The 21490-nt window shown below is 36.8% G+C and overlaps 1 protein-coding gene across 2 annotated transcripts in view; it reads left to right on the top strand.

Annotated features, from left to right (window-relative positions):
* UTRN (utrophin) overlaps nucleotides 1-21490 on the top strand; it is a 351512-nt gene that overhangs the window by 318888 nt on the left and 11134 nt on the right. For both annotated transcript variants that reach the window (XM_013304556.3, XM_027796967.2), the window contains 6 exons: nucleotides 4318-4454; nucleotides 6054-6092; nucleotides 6345-6410; nucleotides 8816-8881; nucleotides 16217-16375; nucleotides 16766-17009. In XM_013304556.3, the coding sequence (XP_013160010.2) occupies nucleotides 4318-4454; nucleotides 6054-6092; nucleotides 6345-6410; nucleotides 8816-8881; nucleotides 16217-16375; nucleotides 16766-17009 (711 nt within the window). The remainder of the gene's footprint in view (nucleotides 1-4317; nucleotides 4455-6053; nucleotides 6093-6344; nucleotides 6411-8815; nucleotides 8882-16216; nucleotides 16376-16765; nucleotides 17010-21490) is intronic.

Here is a 21490-nt window from a genome sequence, read left to right as displayed (position 1 = left end):
TGCTTTCCTCTAGGTCTTACTCTTACAGTTGGTCAGATAGCCAGCTTACATGATCTACTACCATTTTGCAACTTAATTTTTTAAATTCTGTTAAATTCTGAGGTAAGTTAGTTACTCTTGAAATGACAGCTTGATTTCACTGGAGTAAACTGAAATATATACATAATCACTCTTGGTGAGAAACTGCTGTGAAGTGCCCCTATTTGAAGATGGTCGCAGAAGGGTGATCCTCACAAAGTTACACAGTGCAAACGACACTGATGTGGCAGTGACAGCCATAAATACAGTTATTGTACCTTCAATAACCTAATTTTTGTGGTATCCTATCTTATAGCTTTATCAAGGGATATGAGATGCCTTTTAAAACTGTTGGTGCTTTGTTGGATGGGAATGAAAATAGGCACTTAAACGTGTTTAACTTATCGGTTAATTGCATTCTTAAGTGTCAGTTTTAAAAAAATAATTATTAGAGGAATTAAATACCCGTTTCTTTACCCCACTTTTTATGCTGGGAAGTTTCCCAGCCTGTCAGTGGCACCTAGCTGATTGCTACGTGCTCTTTACCTGCACATATGGTCTAAAAATTTTGGTTTCCATCAAGAATGCTTAGTCTCATGGTGCAGATTCTACCAAGTATTACAGATAAATAAAATGGCAAGAAATAAAAATACGGATATGTAAAAAAGCATTGATTTTTTTATTTTTTTTTAATCCAAACCTTAAAATTTACTAAAGCATTTGAAGAATATCATATTCAGCTATCTCTGTTAGGACTTCTATTAAAGAATAAACTAAATTCCTTTTAAATGACACAGATGTTCTTTTATACTGGAAATTTTGCATCACTGAGCATGTAGTTTTATAAAAACCATATTTTCTTGGAACTTGCTTGATTATTTCGTGTGTTGAATGTACACTTCTCCAGCTTCCTCATAACCCATGAATGTCTGGCTGGGGTTAATGACAGCATTTGTTAATGAGTTTCACATCTTTTCTGGGGATCAGTTTCTATGTGTATGTTAGAACAGATCTTTGGTTTTGTGTTAGACATAGTATAAGAAATGTAATTAAGAGAATGATGACTTGGTTGCAGACTAGTCCTTTTAGGTAGATACGTGCAGTGAAAGGAGTGGAAAATTTTCTGGGCTTTCATTATCACTATTTTTTCTTTGAAAAAAAAAAGAGTGAGAACTATAAATAAATGTATGTTTTAGAAGTATTATGTATTATTTATTCACATATAGGGTTTATATATTCATGTTTATTTTTTATATTATATATTACTTAATTTAGAGCTCTCCAACTGGTTTGTTACATTCTTGGTAGTACTTTTTCCCGACAGAGATTTGTTCCGTTTCTAATATATTAAAAATATATACCAACTGGTTTTCTTTAACCTACAGACAAACCCCTTGTCTCAGCATATTCTGGTTCTTCTGCTGCTTTCCATGTAAATACCAGTTTCTTAAATTTGTGTTCATGTACAAGGAATTTTGTCTGGTTCTAGAGTGTGACTTATGACTCCATTTATACTTGACTGTTACACTGAAGTGTGCTATTGCCAGTTTGTCATTTGTTACAGATTTTCTCCTTGAGACCTTCTGCTGCAGGCGGTTTTTTAGTTATTTATTTGTGCCAGGCATGGATCTTAGTTACTCCTTCCTGAACTTTGTCTTGTTCTAAGAACTAATATTTTAAATTGAGTTTGAAAGTATGGTTGTTTGGCTCAAATTTTCAGTGAAGGATTTTTTTTTCTTTGCTTTTGAAGTAGCTCTCTAACTATGGTGGTGTTTGTACTATTAACTTATGTGGAAATAGTCAAGATGTCATGATGTAAGGAAGTGTACAAGCTACCTGTTGGTTTGAATTCAATAGATAGATTCTACACAACAATGCCTGGCTATTCTTTTTCAAAAGTAAAATGTTATGGTACATCTGTCTTAGTGTGATTTTGGATTGGATTCTGTAGTGTGGTTATATGCAAAAAAAAAAAAAAAAAAAAAAAAAAAAGAAGAAGAAATACTTCTAAGAGTTGCATCTTGGTTGCGTGTAAATTAAAATAGTTCTTCCAAATCTGCTAAGATTTCACTGGTGTTAGTATTTATTGTCCTCAGTCTGTACACAGTCATATTAGCCTTTCCAAGGAACTGCATCAGGCTGTCATACCAAATAAAGAATACACCAGAGGAAAAGTCTGGCAGCTCAGTAGACATTTATTTCTGCAATGTGTAGGTACTAAAACTTTCATTCCTTGGCCTTGGGACAGAGTTCCATCTGCTGGAGTTACTGTTGCATGAGAACAAGCAGCCCTTTGGGCTGCCTCACATTCCTTGTCTGGGTGATGCAGTCATTGGAGCAGATGCTTTCTGAGAATGATTTTGATTTTGGGACTCCTCTTGAGTTCACCAGTTATAAAATTCAGGGGTTCAAACACCCCTTAATCCCGAATTTGCTCCATTTGTTAACAACATATGTGAGAAACTCTTACCAACATCAGTTTGATTATCTACAATTTTTATTGCTTGTCTAATCTGCATTACAGAGTTTGTAACTGCGTATATTATACATACATTATTATATATATATTACATTTTTATATATTACTATATATATTACAGTATTTTATATATATACATTAAATACATAAATAAATAGATAAGTATTTTTATGTTTTGAAAATAGAGAATAAAATCAGATAGTAGGTTGCCTGACCTGCTTCTAGGCCTCTTTGTAGCACAAAACGGAAAAAATTTGCAAAACTGAAAAGTCTTTCACTCAGTTTTCCCTATGGATATCCATCTGCTTTGGCATCCTTTTATGTTAACAGGGTTCTCCCAAAGCAGAGTATACAGAAATACAATCTGTAGTTTGTTGTTACAGGATTTGGGCTGGAGATCTGTAGAAACCATTGCAAACCTTCAGCTAACGCAGAAGGTGAATGACCTCTTTACTGCACTTGCAAGAGGAAATGCTCAATAGTAACTGCTACATGTGATGGGAACCATTCTGTTTAAGTACTCAGTACAGTCTGTAAAGCACGTATACTTTGAAGGCATACTGTATACCATTGTTTCTTTCTGCAGATGTCTTTATTGCCATTTTCACCTTGTTTTTTATGCCTGCATGTTTTGCTTGCATCCCTGATTTTGTAGCAGAAATCAACCGAATAGTATTACCAAAGCAGTGCTGCTTTTATTGTTGTGATTATTTCCCATTAAACTGATTTTTAAAAGCAGTTGCATCAATTTTAATTCTCTCCTAAAGAACACAATTAATTCCATGTCAGGGTGAGGGATGGGGCTAAGCACTTGTCAGGCTGGGAAGAGGCTGCATCGGTGGGAACCAGAAAAAACGCTGCTGGGGGGGTGGGAGTTGCTGGTTCTAACTTGTAAATTTAGCCTTGGAGAATCTTGTGCTATTTTTTATACTAGTCTTGTCCTGCAGTAGTAAGGAGGCAGATAAACATGAGTTTGTTACTTCAGGCACTAATTGTTCTTACCAGGACTGCCTCTGACTGTGCCTTTGAAGTGTGCCTTCAAACAGTGCTAGCACAATGGCTGTTACTTCATCTGTGGGGTTTTTTTGACTGGAATGATATAGGTAGTGGCACAATCCTGTAGGAAGAGATCTGCTAACTTTAGAAAATGCTCATGAAGAATTTGGCCATTACAGCAGATGATTTAGCACATACTGCTCCCATCTTGTGATAAAGTTTTTCAGTTTAGGAGTTTTCCAGAATGGGGGGCAGTGAGTATTTTGTGGCCCTTTGTGAATATAGAGGGCTGTGTTAGCTACTTTTTTTTTCTTTCTTTCTTTTTTTTTTTTTCCCCCCAAACAAAGCCATTGCTATTAGCTGTATTTTTTCAGCACAGTAATTACAAGGTTTTTTGGTCTGTGGGGCGAGTTAGAAGCTTTATGTGTACAAGTACACTGTCAAGCTTGCTTTCAGTGGCAAAGAATATATCCCTCCCCTCCCCCCCCCCCTCTTTGTATCTGGCAAACTGATTTGCCTTTTTTTTTATTTTTCTGAAAAATTAAATTTTTGTGGTTTGCAGGACTGGTTATAAATGTTTTCCTCAAGAGCTGAATCTCTTTCAGTGGTAAATCCAATGCATTTGTTGCTGGGAATTTGAAGCCTTGCTGTTTTTCTCAGTAGAGGACATTATTATTGTACCATTTTTCAGGACACTAAAAAGGCAATTTTAACATCATTAACATTTTGAGGTTCTTTCTTGTATCCTTTTTCAGGACAGTAGCAGCACTTTTATCTCAATGCTATTTAGCAATGTTCAATTTGATTTCTTTTAACTTTTTAAGACAACGTCTGGGGAAGATGTACGGGACTTTACAAAGGTGCTGAAGAATAAGTTCCGGTCAAAGAAGTATTTTGCAAAGCATCCCCGACTTGGCTACCTACCTGTGCAAACAGTATTGGAGGGTGACAACCTGGAGACGTAAGCTTGATTACTGAGTAATTGTTCCTGGGGTGACTGGCCTATTCTGTTAAAAACAAAGTGAAACCCGAGAAACAATCAACAGCAGCTGTAAAGCCTTGTGCTGTTATTACCTTCTGTGAATTGTTTTGTGTTATTTGCAGATCTTTCCTAGTTTTGAAAAAGTCACATGTATTATACTTTGATTTTTGGAAGCATTTTATCATAAACCCACGGACTTTAGCAGGTAATGTTGGAAGGAGCTGAATGGCTGTTTCACAGAGAACACTTCTATAGCTTTGGGGAGACTGAGCTTTTTGAAACTGCAGTGCTTATTTGGTCATATCAAAGTCACTGGAGTTAGAAATCTCTCAGCTAATCAGGTTCCTACAGGCTTCAGAAATATAGGTGGCCTAATAAAAGAGCATTGTCAGTGTCTCCACAGTATTACTTATGGTGCTGGCAGAATTACTCAACGTTATTTACTTACTTGGTAGCTGTCAGCAAAGGACACTCTTAAAAGAGCAAAATTAAGATGTGTTGACAGGGTGCTAGAACTAGTTTCATAGATTGACTGTCCTTGACATTCTGGAGTCTGCAGTACTGCAGCACTGCTTAGCTAGCAACAGCAGATGTGAAGCTTCAACATATATGCTCTGTTTACATGCAACAGCCCAGTGCCTTTGTCCATGCTCTGTTTTCATGACTGGAGGACTGTGCATTTCATTTATAATAAGCAAACAAACCCTGCTCATTAGCAGTTTACCAAGTAATCTGAAAACTGGCATTATTGATGGCCTGGCTCCTAAGGAAGCAACACACATTCAAATGTTAAAACGTTACTCACTGGAGCAGTCTTCAGCTGCCACCAACACAGGAAAACAAAGCTGCTTTGATGTGATGAAAGTCTGCCAACGGTGCCAGAAATTGGAATGTCAGAACTGTAATCACAGGTCAGGATAATACTCTCTTGCTCCAGTCATGTGAGAAATATAAAGATAAATGGCCAGCATCATGCTGAAGAAACTGTTGGTATTGGTTTTCTCCCCTGCAGGTGGCAAAACTCAGTAATACATTCCTTAAAATAAATAAAATAAAAATCCTAAATAGTCAAGTATCAGCATGTAATACAATGTATTTACCTCTGATTACTTTTATGCAGAAGGAAAATAACCATTGATAACTTTGACTTACGGTGGGTTTTTTTGTTGTCGGTGATGTTTTTTTCACCCCAATTTTTTACAAAATTATTTTCTAGTTAGTTCAAAATGAAAGCTCTGGTACTTGAGCAGAATTTAAATGAAACTGATCATGGTTGACAAACTGTAGTTCAATCAGTAACATGGATTTGGTATTTTTTTTAATTGATTTTTATTTAGCAAAATGAAGTGTATAAGTCAGTCTCCTGTCTCTTCATGATACACAGCAGTATCTGTTGCTGTCTCTTTTCTATGTCAATAGTTGATGATTCTAATAATGTGGGGTGGGTTGCTGGACAAAATATTTTGTGTTTCTCCAGCTTTCTTTTGCTGAAGTGGCACTAAAGTTTTTGATTCATAGTTTCTTTCTTTCTCTCTCTCTCTTTTTTTTTTTTTTTTTTTTTTTTGGTCTTCCCTACAGTCCTATCACTCTCATCAGTATGTGGCCAGAGCAATATGAGTGAGTATGCAGAACCCACCCCTTTGTCTGGAAAGCGTAGTACACTGGTGGCTGGTGGTTTTCTTTTAGCTCAGTTGCAACTAATCTAATGTGTATGAGCTATAGGGCATGACTGACTCAAAGCAATAACACCCTTGGCACTATTGTGAATTTATTTATTTGTCATCAGTCTAACTTGGTTTTAAAATTATGTTGTCTGTGTCATTAATTGCTTTGGACACCCCTAATTTTTATTTATTTATTTTAAACTAGTCCTTCCCAGTCTCCACAGCTGTTTCATGATGACACACACTCCAGGATAGAGCAGTACGCTACTAGGTAAGAGATGTACAGTGTCTGTCCAGTGCACTGCATTTTTTGTGACTGATTCCTGCAGATTTTAATATACGTTACTGACTGAAAATTATTAAAAAGATACAATTCTCTGTACTCAGAAGTCAGTCAAATGTTTTTAAATCATTAGCTTCTGAATACAGTTGTATTAAATGTAAAATAGATGCATTAAATCTATCATCTATCATACAGAATAGAAACTTGCAGAATTATTTTGTTTCTTGATTTTTAACCTTTGACATAAACTGAACTTGTTGGATATATAACTTTTCCCTGTAGGATTTTAGATCCAGGATTTTGTTTTCTTCTGTGATAGGTGGGCAATATCCTTTACCACTGACTTTTAGCAGAACACAGAATAAGTACAGATGTGTTATGTTCTGGCATTTATGGGGTCACTCTAGTCTTTTCAGGATGAAATGTCTATTATGACATTTCAGCGCTTCTGTGTCTTGTTGAAATAAGTACCCAAAAAAAGTAACCAGAAAAGTAAGGAAAATATGTAACAAAATATGTAAAAAAATGTAACAAAAAAGTAACCAAAATATGTAACAAAAAATAACCAAAATATGTAACAAAAAAGTAACCAAAATATGTAACAAGAAAGTAACCAAGGAACACAAATATGTAACCAAAACAACTAAGACCACACAACTTCCTCAAAACACTTCTTCCTCTAGTAATAACATCTAAAAAATGAAGACAAAATTCTGTTATCTTTCATGTAATTTTTGTGTGCTTTCTAGTTGGATCAGTTGTTATGTGTATTTCACATGTAAACTAGTGAATTTGTTGTTGTTGTTTTGATCTTTTCAGCTAAGCTTCTTTCAAAAAATATTATCAGGCCTTCCCTGATAAGACTGTGCCAAGCAGAAACAGTGTGTTATATTAGGGCTTAAAACCTTTATCGTCACTGTTTGAAGAACATTCCAATCTCAGTTTTCTGTTAACAAAGTCCCCTACCTGCAGTCAAGTACCGTCTCCCCATTCTCTTGTGCTGTGTCACCACTGAGTTGCTTATAAACCCCTTTCTCCACTTCCAGTTTGTATCCTGCCATGAAGGCTCTTTGTGACTCTCGAGTCCCTTCCCTGTCTCCCTCTGCTCCCTGGTTAAGGCTGTCTCCTGGTTCCTCATGCTATTCCAAGCAAATCCTCACTAAGTGATGGAGGTTGAAAACATGATGATAATGGTAGAATCTGCATTTGTGTGTCGGGATATCTGTCGCTAGCTAAGAGATTCAGTGCGGGCTCCCCTCTGGGAAAAATACTGGGGTTTGTACTACTTCCCTGTATAACAGAGGGACTATGAAGACTATTTTTTTAGGTTTCATCAAAGACGTAAAGATGCTGAGCTAAGCAGCATTACAAAGGTGACTTGTAAACACGTTACTCACCATGAACTACTCTGTTTGAGATGCCCCAAAGCAGAGATGATCTGAATATCTTTAGTCACTTAGGAGCGTGTCCTTTCCTTCAGGGGAGGTGTTGGAGCACAACACCCCACTGCAGCCCTAGTGGGACAAAGAGATCAAGATGTCATCCTGTATGTGCTTGCACTTATCCTCCAGTCCTGAGGAATATTAACAAATGTACAGATGGGCAACCTTGCTCCATGCTAAAAGAAGACACCAGAGTTCCCAGTTCTTTAGGGCCTTGGACGCTGCTTTCAAAAAGAAGTTTGAAATCTATAGTAATGCATAACACAGTTGCAAAAATATGTGTGAAATTAAGATACCTTTATAGTAAAGGAAAGAGCTGTATTTGAGGCAGTCAAATGTGTGTGCACAGCATTGAGTCTTCCTAGATTTTTATGTATGTGTCTTACATACCTAGGGTGTATCTTTCCTAGAAGCTTGAGTAGACACACAATCCCTGTTGCAATTTTAAAGAGCTGTATGGCCTTACATCTACAGTATAATAATCCAGTCCTTTTAAATTAATTCCTGCCAAAATGAGGAACCATAAGCAATGACCCTGTAATTAGTTTTTTGTGGTGTTTTCCAGAACTTGTCCGTCCACAGTGTGATGTTATTTGCCAAGCATAATTTCAGATGTTACATGTGCTATATTTAAAAAGTATTCATCCTTTTTTGTTAGTCCAGCTATATAAAATTCTAAAAGAAAACCATCCGCAAAAACATCTCTTTGACTAATTCTACTATGAGAGTTGTGGGGATGCTAATGATAATTGTGCTAGAGATAGAAAATATACTTGTTCTAAGTCCTCCGGATTATAGGTTTTTGTGACAAAATTTAGGAGTTTATTCCTATTTGTGTATACCAAGATTGCCATACCTGAGATGTTTCTAAATAGAATTGATCTTCACACTGCCTCTGTTTTAATTGTGCAGCATGTTCTCTGAAAGTTGTGGTCTTTCCTTGCCTTTCAGGCTAGCGCAGATGGAAAGGACCAATGGCTCCTTCCTCACGGACAGTAGCTCCACCACAGGAAGCGTGTAAGTAACTCACAGGCTGCCAGGAACTTTGGTTATAGATGGATGGTATAGTCTTCATAAATTGTAACACAGGACTTAATCTCAGTGGAAGTATATAATTAGTATGACCCCAAGAATGCCTGCATAAATTTCATTATTCCAAGCATCAGTTGTAGAAATTGGAGATGTTTGCTTGATGAACTCTACGTTTATCAGCCATTCTGCTTCAAAAGTGAGGGTATTTCATGTGACTGGAAAAAAGTCACAGCTTTATAGGTTCCAGTTTGTATTTCTTTTCTGCTTTTAGCATAGCAGAAGAGAAAAGAAATCCCTCTGTGTTGAAGTGGACAATGGAGTAGGTCAGAAGCTTGTGCTAACTCCCAGGACAATTTTCTAATTAAAAAAAAAAAAAAAAAATCACCTGTAATTTGAAGGTTCTGCAAAGCCAGAAGAACAGTGTTGCTGCTAGTTGTTTATATTTCAGTTTTCTGGCTGCTGATCCATCTGTTTGTCCTTGGGGATATAAACATACTCCTACATAAGTTTTATCAACACCATTTCCTTATTTTAATTATATGTGACTTTTATTGTAAAAATCTTCATTAAAATGCATTGATGAACCTGGCAAGCATAGAACCCCATGAATTACTGAGGAATTAAGTAAGTTTTTTTAATGTAAAAATACATGAATGTTTTAACCTCACTGTGTCATCAGTTCTGTTAATTAAATCAGTGTAGCAGGACTGCCTCTCAAGTTATTAATGAATGTCATCAGCATTTTTAAAGAGGAAGCAGTAATTATTCAATTTTCATTAGAAAATGCTATTGTTCTCAATAATATTTTAATTTACTTTTTAAAAATCTAATCATGTAAATATTCTACCTAGGAAGGCTTAAATTTGAGATTTAAAATACTTTGCTTCAGAGAAGCATATGTGACCACCTTCAATTTTTTCTTCTTTCCTGCTTAATTAACTCTATTTACATAACTAATAAAACGTTTTTCATGTGTAACTGTTTTCATGTGTTTCTGTCATTGGTACGCTCACTAGTGAGAGAAATGCAGCCAAAATACTCCCTTTTGATTTGCCTTTCAAAAGAAAAGCAGACATACTGTCATTTGGCAGGAAAGCTGAAAACTTGAAGGCAGCTAAATGTTCATACACTTGATTATTTATTTTGCAATTAATGAGCCTACTCATATACAAAGGCCAAACAACCATCCATCCCGATGGTAAAAGGGGGTGTATATGCTTCATTTTTACTGGTAAATTAGCTATTCATTTTAATGCAATTTCCCAGCTACCTTATCAAAATAACCTTTATTTTAAGAAAAGGAGTGAGGATGGTGAGTTTGTGTGCCAACATGTGAGAGGGACCTCTGTATTTGGGTCTCAGTCCTGTTGTCAAAAGGGGACTGTTACACAAACAAAATTTGCAGAGATTAAGAGACCAATGAGGAAAAGAAAGTACCCAGTGACACCTTCTGTTTTATTTGCAGATAATTTGCTTTCATTAAGTTACATACTGAAGTACTCACAAAATTCTGATGAACTGTGGTTTAAAGTTTGGAGTTAAGCTATTATCATAGAATCATTTAGGTTGGAAAAGATCTTTAAGATCATTAAGTCCAACCACTAGACCGTGTCTCTAAGTGACACATCTGCGCATCTTTTAAATGCCTCCAGGGGTGGTGACCTTACCAGTTCCCTGGGCAGCCTATTCCAGTGCTTGACAACCCTTTCAGTGAAGAAATTTTTCCAGGCATCTACATGGCTATGAAGTTTGGATCATAAGTTGCCTACAGCTGGAGCACTGGGAATTTAGGATTATAGTTCAGCTCTATTCATACTATTGTAGTTTGTCATAGAAATGAGCAGGTTGTTATCATTCTATATAGACTGAATTTGAAGAAACAATTTGAAATGTGGATACACATTTTTTCAGTTCATTGTCCCTGCTGTAAACGTATCTAAGAAGCATCTCGTTCTCTTATGGTATTCAAAAGAATTCAGGAGATGATGACTGGTTTGGAAATAAAATTCTCTTCTTCTCATAATTGGGAGTTACAGTCTGTGATCTTATTTTCATTGGTCCTCAAGAGTCCTTCAGTTTACTGTGTACCTAGAACAGAGGCATAGTTGCACTTAATTTTGCAAGGTTACTGGTTTGATCTTGTTAGGTTCACAAGTTCATCAACAATACTTTTAAAAAACTTCGTGCTCTGAACAGTGTGTGTAAGAAGTCTTCTACATTTGAATGACAGTGAGACAACTTCTGCTGTCAGTTAAACATCATACGGGCTTTTTTTCAGGAATGTTTTGCAATATACCATTTGATTAAGAAACCATTCTTCAAAGAAATTTCTCTGTTTTAACTAGCCTGTTGTCTTGAATGTCATTATGACTTCTATCTCCCTAACTAAACCTTTCTAACCCTCCCCTCCCCTAAAGTTACGTAAATTCCATTTAAAAACGCATTATTCTCAACTGAAAAAAGTAAGTGTCTCTACTGTAGTATGTCCAGCTTCTTAACAAATACTCTCATGCATGAGTTTTCTGGTGTAAATACTTTGAATAAAAATGTTTTTCCTTCATATCAGCTCCTCCATACATTAAGGAGTTCTAAACATTTAGGCTAGACTGTTGTGATGCATTTTCTTGGGCTTTAATTCATACAAAAACATCTGTATCTTTAAAGCAGACTGGCCTCTTCACAAATGAAGATGAGCATAAGGAAAACACGAAGTCTTTGCAACAAAGAATGATAAATAGCGTCCCTAACAAAAACCTATGCCTCACAATTTGACAAATCATGGTGTAGTAGAATGAAAAGACAAAAAGATTTGTTAGGAAAATGGGACAAGAATTTAACTCTCTTATCCCTGTAATGTACGAACTGTCCCATCTAGCCCATACTGAAGTTAATTCTGCTAGATGTAGTATAAATACTTTCTGTGTAAATGTTTAATAGCTGTTTTCTGATTAGTGTCATTACTACCAGTTATCTTCATGTCTGCAGCACTGTTGACGCCACCTCACGCTCAACTGAAGGCAGAGTTGGAACGTATCTGAAATGTTATTAGGGAGCTACCCGCTCAGGTGCAGGAATAGGAGAAAGGCCAGTGGTACTTTTAGCTGGCACTGCCGATCAGTCTGTCGTAAGCCAAACGAGCTCCAGTAATGTAGTACCTGAATACTCTGACATGACGTAAGTGGTTAAAAAGCATCTTGTCACAATGAGAAATTAGTTCCATGTGATGATAAAATTAGGAGAAGAAAAGTAAGTTAAAGACAAATAATTTTGGATTACCTTCTTGAACCTTATTGCTTCTTCTATGCATGTATGTTTTGGAATAGGTGGCTTGAAAAAATATATCCACAAAACAATAGGATATTTCAAAGGCTGTTTTCCCTGTGTTTCCTTGTTGGGGTGTTCTTTTCCTTTGATATGTACTACTTTCAAATCTGACCTCCTGCAATGTCATTTTTACTGCTTTCTAGTGTGGTGAAATGCTGAAAAGGAACTGCAGCCTCTGCTGTTGGAGGACTTGGTGTAGTTCTAGCTTTTTCTCAAAGCATGCAGGGTCTTCAGAAGAATAGCCACCATGACACAATGAGGAATTTATTCTGGTGGTGTGCTGCTTTTTTGGTTGTTGCTGATTGCCATCTCCAGCCAGTTCTGCAGAAGAGAGTCCTGGATTCTCAAAATGAAAGAGTTTGCATTGCACAGAGCGTATGCCACTCCCTTATGTTCTAGGTCATTTTGTAGCCCTGTGCTACTAATGAATCGTCTTAATTACAGTTTTGAGGTTTGTCAGTGCAGGTTCAAGGTTCTGTTGTTTTGAACTAGTATTTTTTGCAGAACAGACCAGAGGTGGAACACATAGTAAACACACACTTCAGAAGACTTCTATCAGGCACTTCTTCCAGCGTGTGAAAAAGCCTGCTGTCATTTGCAACATGTAATGCCTAAAAAAGACTAGTCAATTTTCACAGTCTGTCGTGTACAGTTTCTGAGACTCTGAACCAGTGGGAGAGGAAGGAAATTAATTTTTCTCTGGACTGAATAACTGGGAGAGGAAAATATAAAATTTTCTGCATTTAGCTGTGTTGATCTTGCATACTGGGCCACGGTACAGTCAAAAATATCTAAGCATTTACTGTGTAAACTCTTTCTTTAAAGGGTTTATGAGTTTCATTTAAAAATGAGGTTATACCTAATGCAAAATCTGGAGAGAATCTCAGATTTCACTAGTTCAAATAAATATAATAAATCCAGATTTACAGAGCTCTGTTAAAAAACCAAACAAACAAACAAACAAAAAACCCCAACACCCAAACAAACAAACAAACAAAAAAAACCCAAACAAAAGCCAAACAAACAAAAACATTTCAGACTACCCAGGTAGTTTGTAAACCAATTCATCATCTTAAAGTGTAGACAGCAGATTTTTGGTGCCTAATTAAAATAATCAGACTAAACTACTTTATCATGTGAATCTGCCTTGACAACACCAACGCCCTTGCACAAAAGAAGGCTGTGTGTCTGTGTGTCGTTACACTGTATCACTTAATATGTAAACAGGTTTTTTGATCCTGAATGATAAAGCTGTCTTCTCTTCCTAGTCGCCTTTAACACTCCATTTCCATACTTGCTGAAGATGGGACACTGAGCTGCCAGCGCTGCCGGCTTAGTGCTGCCGTGTCGGCCACAGCGAGGGGATTCTGCACATTCTGCAGGGCTGTGGAAGCCCGTTCTGTGCCTACATCACTGTGGCAAACATTTAGTTATAAGGGGTGGGGATTTTTATCAAGACAGTTATAGGATGAAGTACCATGGGGTTTTCATTATCATGTTTAGGACCTGGTCCAAACGCCATGAAATGCACTAGCCTTTGTTTCAGTTTTACTAACGCAAACTGACAAGGCAAGAGATGCTGAGTTTCTCTGCAATCACTTAAGTAGTGGAGAAGAGAAAGCAGTTAGAGGCTTTCTTTTTTTTATGTTAAAAGTGGAAGAACTTGCTAATTAGGTTCCTTTTACAATTTTACGTATAAACTTTCTGCAAATCAGTAGTTAATCACAAAAGATAAGATGAAGGAAAGTGATATGCAACCAGAGCTCTGTGGAAGGGTCTATTCATACCTGTTTTTAACCTTTATTTCATAAATCAACTTTCATGGAATAGAATGCTGTGAACTTTTAAAGTGGATAGAACTGCTACAGGCTATTTTCTTTTTGGTTTTGTTTTTTGTGTGGTTTTTTGGGTTTTTTAGGTATAGTGTTACTTGATGCACATTTGGTTGTAATAGTCCAGATTTTCAAATCTCAATGACAAGTCAGAAAATGGAAGACCACATGCTGACTTTGGGTAGATAGAGAATAGTTATCCTTAAGAGGAAATAGATTAGTGTTGTTCAACCATAGGATTAGTCTTCAGTAAAAAGTTTGACTTAAGCAGTACTACATAGAAGTAGTTTTCTAAGAGAGAGAATCAGTAATCAGGAATCAGTATTTATGAAATCTGTGGTTATTTTGTCTTGCTCCTAATACTGGTGATGCTTTAAATAGGTATTGATGTACTGAGCTACCAAAAAATCTTGAGTCAGCGGTATAAAATAGGGTCTTTCATTACACAAACAGTGTGTTTGCAACTCTTATTTGTTCCCGTCACATGCATTTGCTCCCTTTACCCCAAGAGCTTGAATGTGTTTCTGAGAAAAACCCCAATCCATGTGCATGGCCTGTAAAACACCTGATGTGTTTTACTTGTACATGTGTTTGTCTATAGATTATTTGTCACCGCAGAAATAACTTCTGTTTCTTCCAGAGTATACATTTCTAAATACCTGGGTTTATTATTCATTCAAATGAGAGACTACGTTTGGATCTTTTGTGATGAAAAAGGTTAAATTGACTGACAGGAAATTTTTTAAAAGCCTCGAGCAGAATCTCCATTACACTTTTACTTGGAAAAAAAATAGTTTATGTATAACGAACTTCTTATTTTTTGTATGTGCTTTCAAAGGCAGTGCTTGAGGATACTTTTCATTATGTCATATCACAGTTGGTTAATAGGAGAATTTGTAGCTACTTCTTTCCAAAAATAGGAGGAAAAAGGTCAGCACAAGAAACATTTGTAATGTGAGAAAGTCTCTTTTCTAAACATTATCTGTATATTTGTATATATACTACTCGTGTCTTTCTCTCTGTTGTTGACCATGCTTTAACTGTAGATGATGTTTAGGGTAGTTTAGTCTATTCAGGGATGTTCAGTTTGTAGGGACAACACTTCACTGTACCATAACGTATGCAGTCTCTGTTTTGTAGTCAAGCAATGAAGAGAATTTAAAGAGGGTTTTCTTCAGCATTTGTACTGCTGCAGCAATTTCTCTTAAAAGACATGAATAGTATATGTTTTTCTACGGTTGATTTATCCTTCTTGAGTAAGCAAGCAAGCAAACTGTTTTTAGGACATAGTTTCCTTCACTTTCTATCCATCTGACTTATGGAGAAAAGCCAGCAACGAGGAAAGAAAGGCACACTTCCACAAAAGCAAACTCATTTGAACTTTATAGCGCAATTGAAAGTGCCAGGACTTCTGTGTCTCCTTACCAGAAGCTAATTTCAATGGGAGCCAGGAGGCGGACAGTGTTACAGTTTATTTCTATCCCTGAATCTGTAAGGAGGAGGAGATCTGCTACCCTTGAAGAGTTTCAGTGTACTGCATGTGTATGTCAAAATGGGGGGGAAAAGGTGGAAATACAAGGCTAATTCAAAATCTATAGCATTATTTTTGAAGCATTGTCAGTCCCTTTGTGCAGGGCACAGTGTTAGCTAGATACTTGATGATCCATTACTTTATGACTTCTTGGAGAATTCTGTGGTGATTTTTTCTTTCTGATTTTATTAGGTAAATTGAGCACACCAAAATTATCTCCTAACTAATATTAAAAATCTCACCAGGAATGTAAAAGGAACTACCAGAAAGCTTGTTTGATTTTATTTATTTTTAAGGCATTTCAAATCAGTCATCTTCGGATTTATGTCTGTTTGGATATTATGTCTGATTCTTGCTTTCACCATTTCTTTTCAAACCACCAGCAGTATTTCTTGTTTATGCATACATTAAAGTAAACTGGTCTTTTATGCTACTACAGATCTTTTTTTTTTTTTTTTTTTTTCCTGTGCATTGTATGTTTATGGCTTTGTGCAGTATATTTTTTAGGCTTATTTCCTGCTCTCTTAGTCCTTTTTCATAAGCAAACGAACACCTTTAGTTTGACAAATATGTTTGCTCGCATAATGAATATTTTACTGCTCTATCTTTATTTGTGTGGTTTTATTTCTCTAGAGAGGATGAACATGCCCTTATCCAGCAATATTGTCAGACGCTGGGAGGAGAGTCGCCTGTGAGTCAGCCACAGAGTCCTGCTCAGATACTGAAGTCAGTGGAAAAGGAAGAGCGAGGAGAGTTGGAGCGCATCATTGCTGACCTTGAGGAAGAGCAAAGGTCTCATAATCATCCTACCGGTTTCTGACTTGTCACCTCATTGTTGTTTGAGCCATGCATGTACTATGTATGTATGTATGTATGTTGGAAATGAGATCGACCTAGGAGTCATGATTTTAGCAAAAGAAAAAAAATTCAGTCAAGGCACATGTCATGCATAGCCTGACTTTATTAGGTAGAAGAGGGTGGGTCTGTGATAAAATACCTTTGTTTCACTTCTACTTTATTGTTTTATGTTTTTTTCCCATAAACCACAAATCAAGACATTGTCTTCTTATGAGCTACTTGTGTTCTTAGTGGGAGATGATGGTAACTTTATTTCATGTAAGGAAGTTTTTTATTTTAATTTGCTTGATAGTCATCATTCTCGTCCTTTTTTCAATATACCAGGAGTCTACAGATAGAATATGAGCAACTAAAGGAGCAACATCTTCGGAGAGGAATAAACCCTCTTGCATCACCTCCTGACTCCGTTGTGTCACCTCAGCATGCTTCTGAAGATGCAGAGCTCATTGCTGAAGCTAAACTCTTGAGGCAACATAAAGGTCGCCTGGAAGCAAGGATGCAAATATTGGAAGATCACAATAAACAATTGGAGTCTCAGCTTCACCGGCTACGGCAGCTACTTGAGCAGGTAGATGTACACTGATGGCATTCCCTTGTGTTGTTTCTGCAGGGTGGATTTCTTGGTGGAACAAAGGTATTGGAATTTTACTGCAGATATTTGCACTACACTAGGTTGGTCTCTTGCACTTGGTCATTTCTGGCATGAAAAGATAATTTTTCCTACCCTCTACTATAAGCCATGGTGAAAGCCAAATGAGCACAAAATGACTACAAGTGCTGGAGTGACCATGATGACTTATGAAACATTGAGAATAACACAAACAAGTGCAATAGCTTTTCATGAATTAAAAAGCAGGGGGTAGAAAATATATACCCTATTCTAAGTAATGGTGCCAGTCATGCCTGTATTTGACTTCACTTTTCCAATCTTTCCTGAAATAATTTGTTCTGTGGTTTGTTTTTGTGTTTTGTTTGGGTTGTTTGGTTGGGTTTTTTTTTCATGGTTAGTCACTGAAACCTTTCTTAGCATGCCAAAGACAGATGGCCAAATGTACATTTAAAATTCAAAAGGAGCAATCAACTACATTAAAAATCGAGAGAATATAGGGTTACTTTGTTGAGGGAAGAAATGTTGATTGGTTTTGAAGTCATCATATGCACATGTAATTAGGAAAACTGCAGCAACAATCTACAGGTTTTGTTAGAGATGTTAGCTGTACTATATCATGTGTAGAAGCTTGAACGATGGAAAAAAAAAAAGTATAAATCTTTTCTCCTAACTAATCATTACACTTGGGTCAGAGTACAGTAAGGCAGAGTATTTCTGCCTCCCGTGGGTCAGGTGACTGGCTGTACATAGTAGAGGATTTAACTAAGCCAAGAAACAGACCGCATAAACCAAGTATCAGAATGGTGTAAGTTCCTGCTGTAGGTGATACTCTCATTACAGTGATAAAGATACTTTTTGTTTGTTTGTTTCACTGGCTGAATTTGTCATTTTTCTAGACAGTTTTGGCTGAATAGTATTAAGAAGGATCTGTTCCCCAATGGCTTCCCTACCCTGCTAGCAGTCTTTTTGTTGTTACTGTTATTCTAGCACCTTTAATCAGCATTTGAATAGCTTAAATTTTTAATGGAGAAGATAAATGGTGCAACTGTTAATAATTCATGAAGTAAGTATCTTGAGAACTGTGGCCAGCACTGGGTGTTTCAGAGAAGGGTTGAAGATCTGCGAAGAAACAGCTGTAGAATAGAAACAGAAGTTCTGCCAAACCCACAGACACTTTCAGCTTAGTGCTTAAAGCAGGAACATGTTCATCCTTTAAAACTTTTTTTTTTTTTTAATGTAGCTTGTGGATTATCTTGTAATTTTGTGATCTTTTCAGTATCCTTGTAACATTCTTAGTAAGAGCTTTAGGGTAGGTGTGTGTGTTGTGATAAAGTGGACAGGCAGAGGGGCAATAGCTTCTTCTTATCAATTCTGCCCTTGGATTTTTCTGGAGTATTCTGCAGCTTGTGGTTTCTGATAGGGTGAGGCAGAACAAGAGTCAAACTTCTTCAATATTTCTGATCATTTACTATATACTGTTGCTCTTTTGCTTCGTGTCCAAAATCTCCTGCCTCTGTGGGAATCGTGACATGCTTCTGATTGTTCCAAGTGTCTTCTCCTAAGCTGTTCCTGTTTCTCCTCTGTCTTTTAATGAAGTGGCTGGTACAAAGTCAAGTATATGAGAAGGTCTGCATTATTGCTTCTATAATTTATCTATACAATATATCTATATTTATATGAATATATATATATGAAGTGGGCTCAGAAATCATAAAGAATTCAAATTTTTAGTGTAAGTTCTTAGTTCTTCAGTGAAAATTCTTTATTTTGACATCAATTCAATTATAAAGCAGCACTGAATTCTATTACTGCCCCCTTAACATTCTGAAAAATTGACCATTCCTCAGCATGTTTGTTTGTCTGTCACCTAGGCCATTACTGTCTATGAAAGTCTTTATCTCTTTCACTGCTTGGGGAAGGACTTCATCAGAAACCAGCTGGGGATCTAAGTATATACATTTGTTTCTTTTGCTTTTATTGGCTGTCCCAATTATTTTTCACTGGATATAAGGAATATCTTTTCTCATTAATGAGATGGATGACTTGCATGGAAGATTCTCATAAGTCCCAATGTCAAAATAGGTAACTCCTCTGTAATTCCTGTAGTAACAATTACTAGTATTAAAGGACACAACTGTCTTGGAGCAATTTCTTTGCCATCTCTCTTTCTCTCCTCTGTCAACAGCAAGTCTCTCTGTTTCTCATTTCCACTCAGCCTCCTGACTGTTGTTTGGGTTAATAACTTGCCACTGAAACTATTTTTTTTTTTTTTCTGTAAAAGATATGGAGTGAGTCTGTCTACACACAGATGTTTGGGTAGAAAATTAATGAAACTTAGAAACTTTGCTGTAGTAACTGTTTAATCTAGATGAGAGCATTCTAGGACATTCTTTAGAGAGCACCTTTAGCAGAAATATGCATGCATCCTCACTGCACATTTGCCTACTTCAGGTCGCAATTCTGAGGTTACCATACTATTTTTATTTTAGCAAGCCCAGAGGATTGGTAGCTGTCAAACGATGTTGTCATTTTTGTCTGCCTGATTGATTATAGTGCCAAAGAGGAAGGTGAAACAGAACTGGCATGTGACAACTTTGGTACCAACATGTTAATCATACAGAGAAAAGATAAAGAATCCATTTTCATTTTTCTTTCTTCGGCCCCTTTTAGATACTGCACGTGCAAGGTAGAAATAACAACTATTATGAAGGACATTTAAAGTCTGTTTGGATTTTTCTCTGCTTGTCTGAGCTGCTGAACAGAGGTTTCATATTGGATTTGATACTGAAGTTAATGGGAGCTGAAATCATCTGTCAATGGCTTTATAATCAGACTCCGAGAGTAAATAGGAACTGCAGCTTTCTCTCCAACTGAAAACAGGGGAGCTTTATCAAAAGAGCAGAGGCGGCAGCTACAAAAGGAAAGGGAGAATAAGACTGGAACAAGAAGAAACATTTGTAATGGATGTGGTATGGGAATTGGCCTTTTTTGAGGTTTCCTCTGATTGAGAGGCGGGGGGGTGGGGGCTTTTGTTTTGTTTTGCTTTTACCAAAAGCAACAGAAGTCAAGGGAGGAATGGGTATGTCTTATCTGTCCATTAAGCCACGGAACACTTCAGGCTCTTCTTTGGGAAAAACACCAGCAGGAAGCACAGTGAAATGAGGCACTGTAGATCAAAACTGGTTAAAATAAATATCGCTTTGAAAATAAACATCTGCTATAATACAGAAAAAAAACTCAATGTCAGAGTTTCCCAGAGAAGAACTTATCAGTCTCTTTGTATCTTCATTTGGTTTTGCATAAAAAGAAAACTCCCAGAAACTCCCCCTCATCCCCATAGAGGTGTGCTCAGTATCCCTGCTTGTATCTATTCAAGAAGAAGAAACAAGCATGTAGTAACATCTAGGGCTATTTTATTATGGTTTCTGGCTGATGGGTTGTCTGCTGAGTTGGTTTGAATAAGGATACGTGAACTTCATGATGCCTGAAGGGGGTTGATGATGGAAGTGATCAGATTTTGCAGGTGTTATGCAGCTGAGGTCAAGTAGAACATGATTTTTTACATTTTTTTCTCAGGTTCTTTCCCAGTAAAATTGTTAAATCATGTAAATATGTGCAGCTATATCCTCAACTATTTTGCATTTAGCATTTTTCAGTGTCTGATTATTATATTAAGGCATTTATATCTCTACCAGACCCTTCCCTTTCTTCTCCAAACCCCACTCTTCATCTGCTTAACTGTATTGTCCTGATTTTGAAAGAAGAGGGTTTGGGAGCTTTTTGGCTTTTCTTGTTACTGCAGTCACTTGGAACTATGTAGTGTAACTTTTGCCAGTGTATTTAAATAAAAATGAAGTTATCAGACATTATCCTCTGATTAGAAGAGGATGTGGGTTTTGTTGTTTGTTTTTGTTTTTTTTTTTAAATCCAAGTGAAATATTTCATTCTGACTGCTGCAGCAATATAAGGTACATCAATGTAAAGTATTCCAATTATGTTTTGTTTGCTCTGTTTAACAGTTTATCCACTGTTAAAGAGTCCTCGTGCTCTGTGGGGCTTTTTTGTCATTTGCAATAGCACTCCTAAGTGGTACTAAATAACGTTCACTACTAATCCATCATTTAAGGTTGTAGATATCGCCTTTCTATCCTAATTAATCTTGACTTTGCAGTGCTTCACTATCCTTGATCTATCTTATGTGTTGCTGTACTGCAGTTTTGTATCAAGTTCAGCAGCGGTCTTCCTTCTTCAGACACCCTCAGTCATCTCTGCACCATCTGTCCACAGTTACTGCTTGAAGAGGCACAGAGATCCAGTCCAGGTGCAAGTTTCTGTTTTGGATTATTCAAATTTGCTCAGTCCACCTGTCTGTGGGTGGGCAAGCAGCTACTCTGCTGCTGGAGTTAACCTTGTTCAGTAACTCCTCACCCTTAGAGACT

This window comes from Falco peregrinus, chromosome 7 (genome assembly GCF_023634155.1).
Source record: "Falco peregrinus isolate bFalPer1 chromosome 7, bFalPer1.pri, whole genome shotgun sequence".
Lineage (NCBI taxonomy): Eukaryota > Metazoa > Chordata > Aves > Falconiformes > Falconidae > Falco > Falco peregrinus.
The sequence above is the reverse complement of the archived record's forward strand: the minus strand, read 5'-3'. Positions and strand labels throughout refer to the sequence as shown.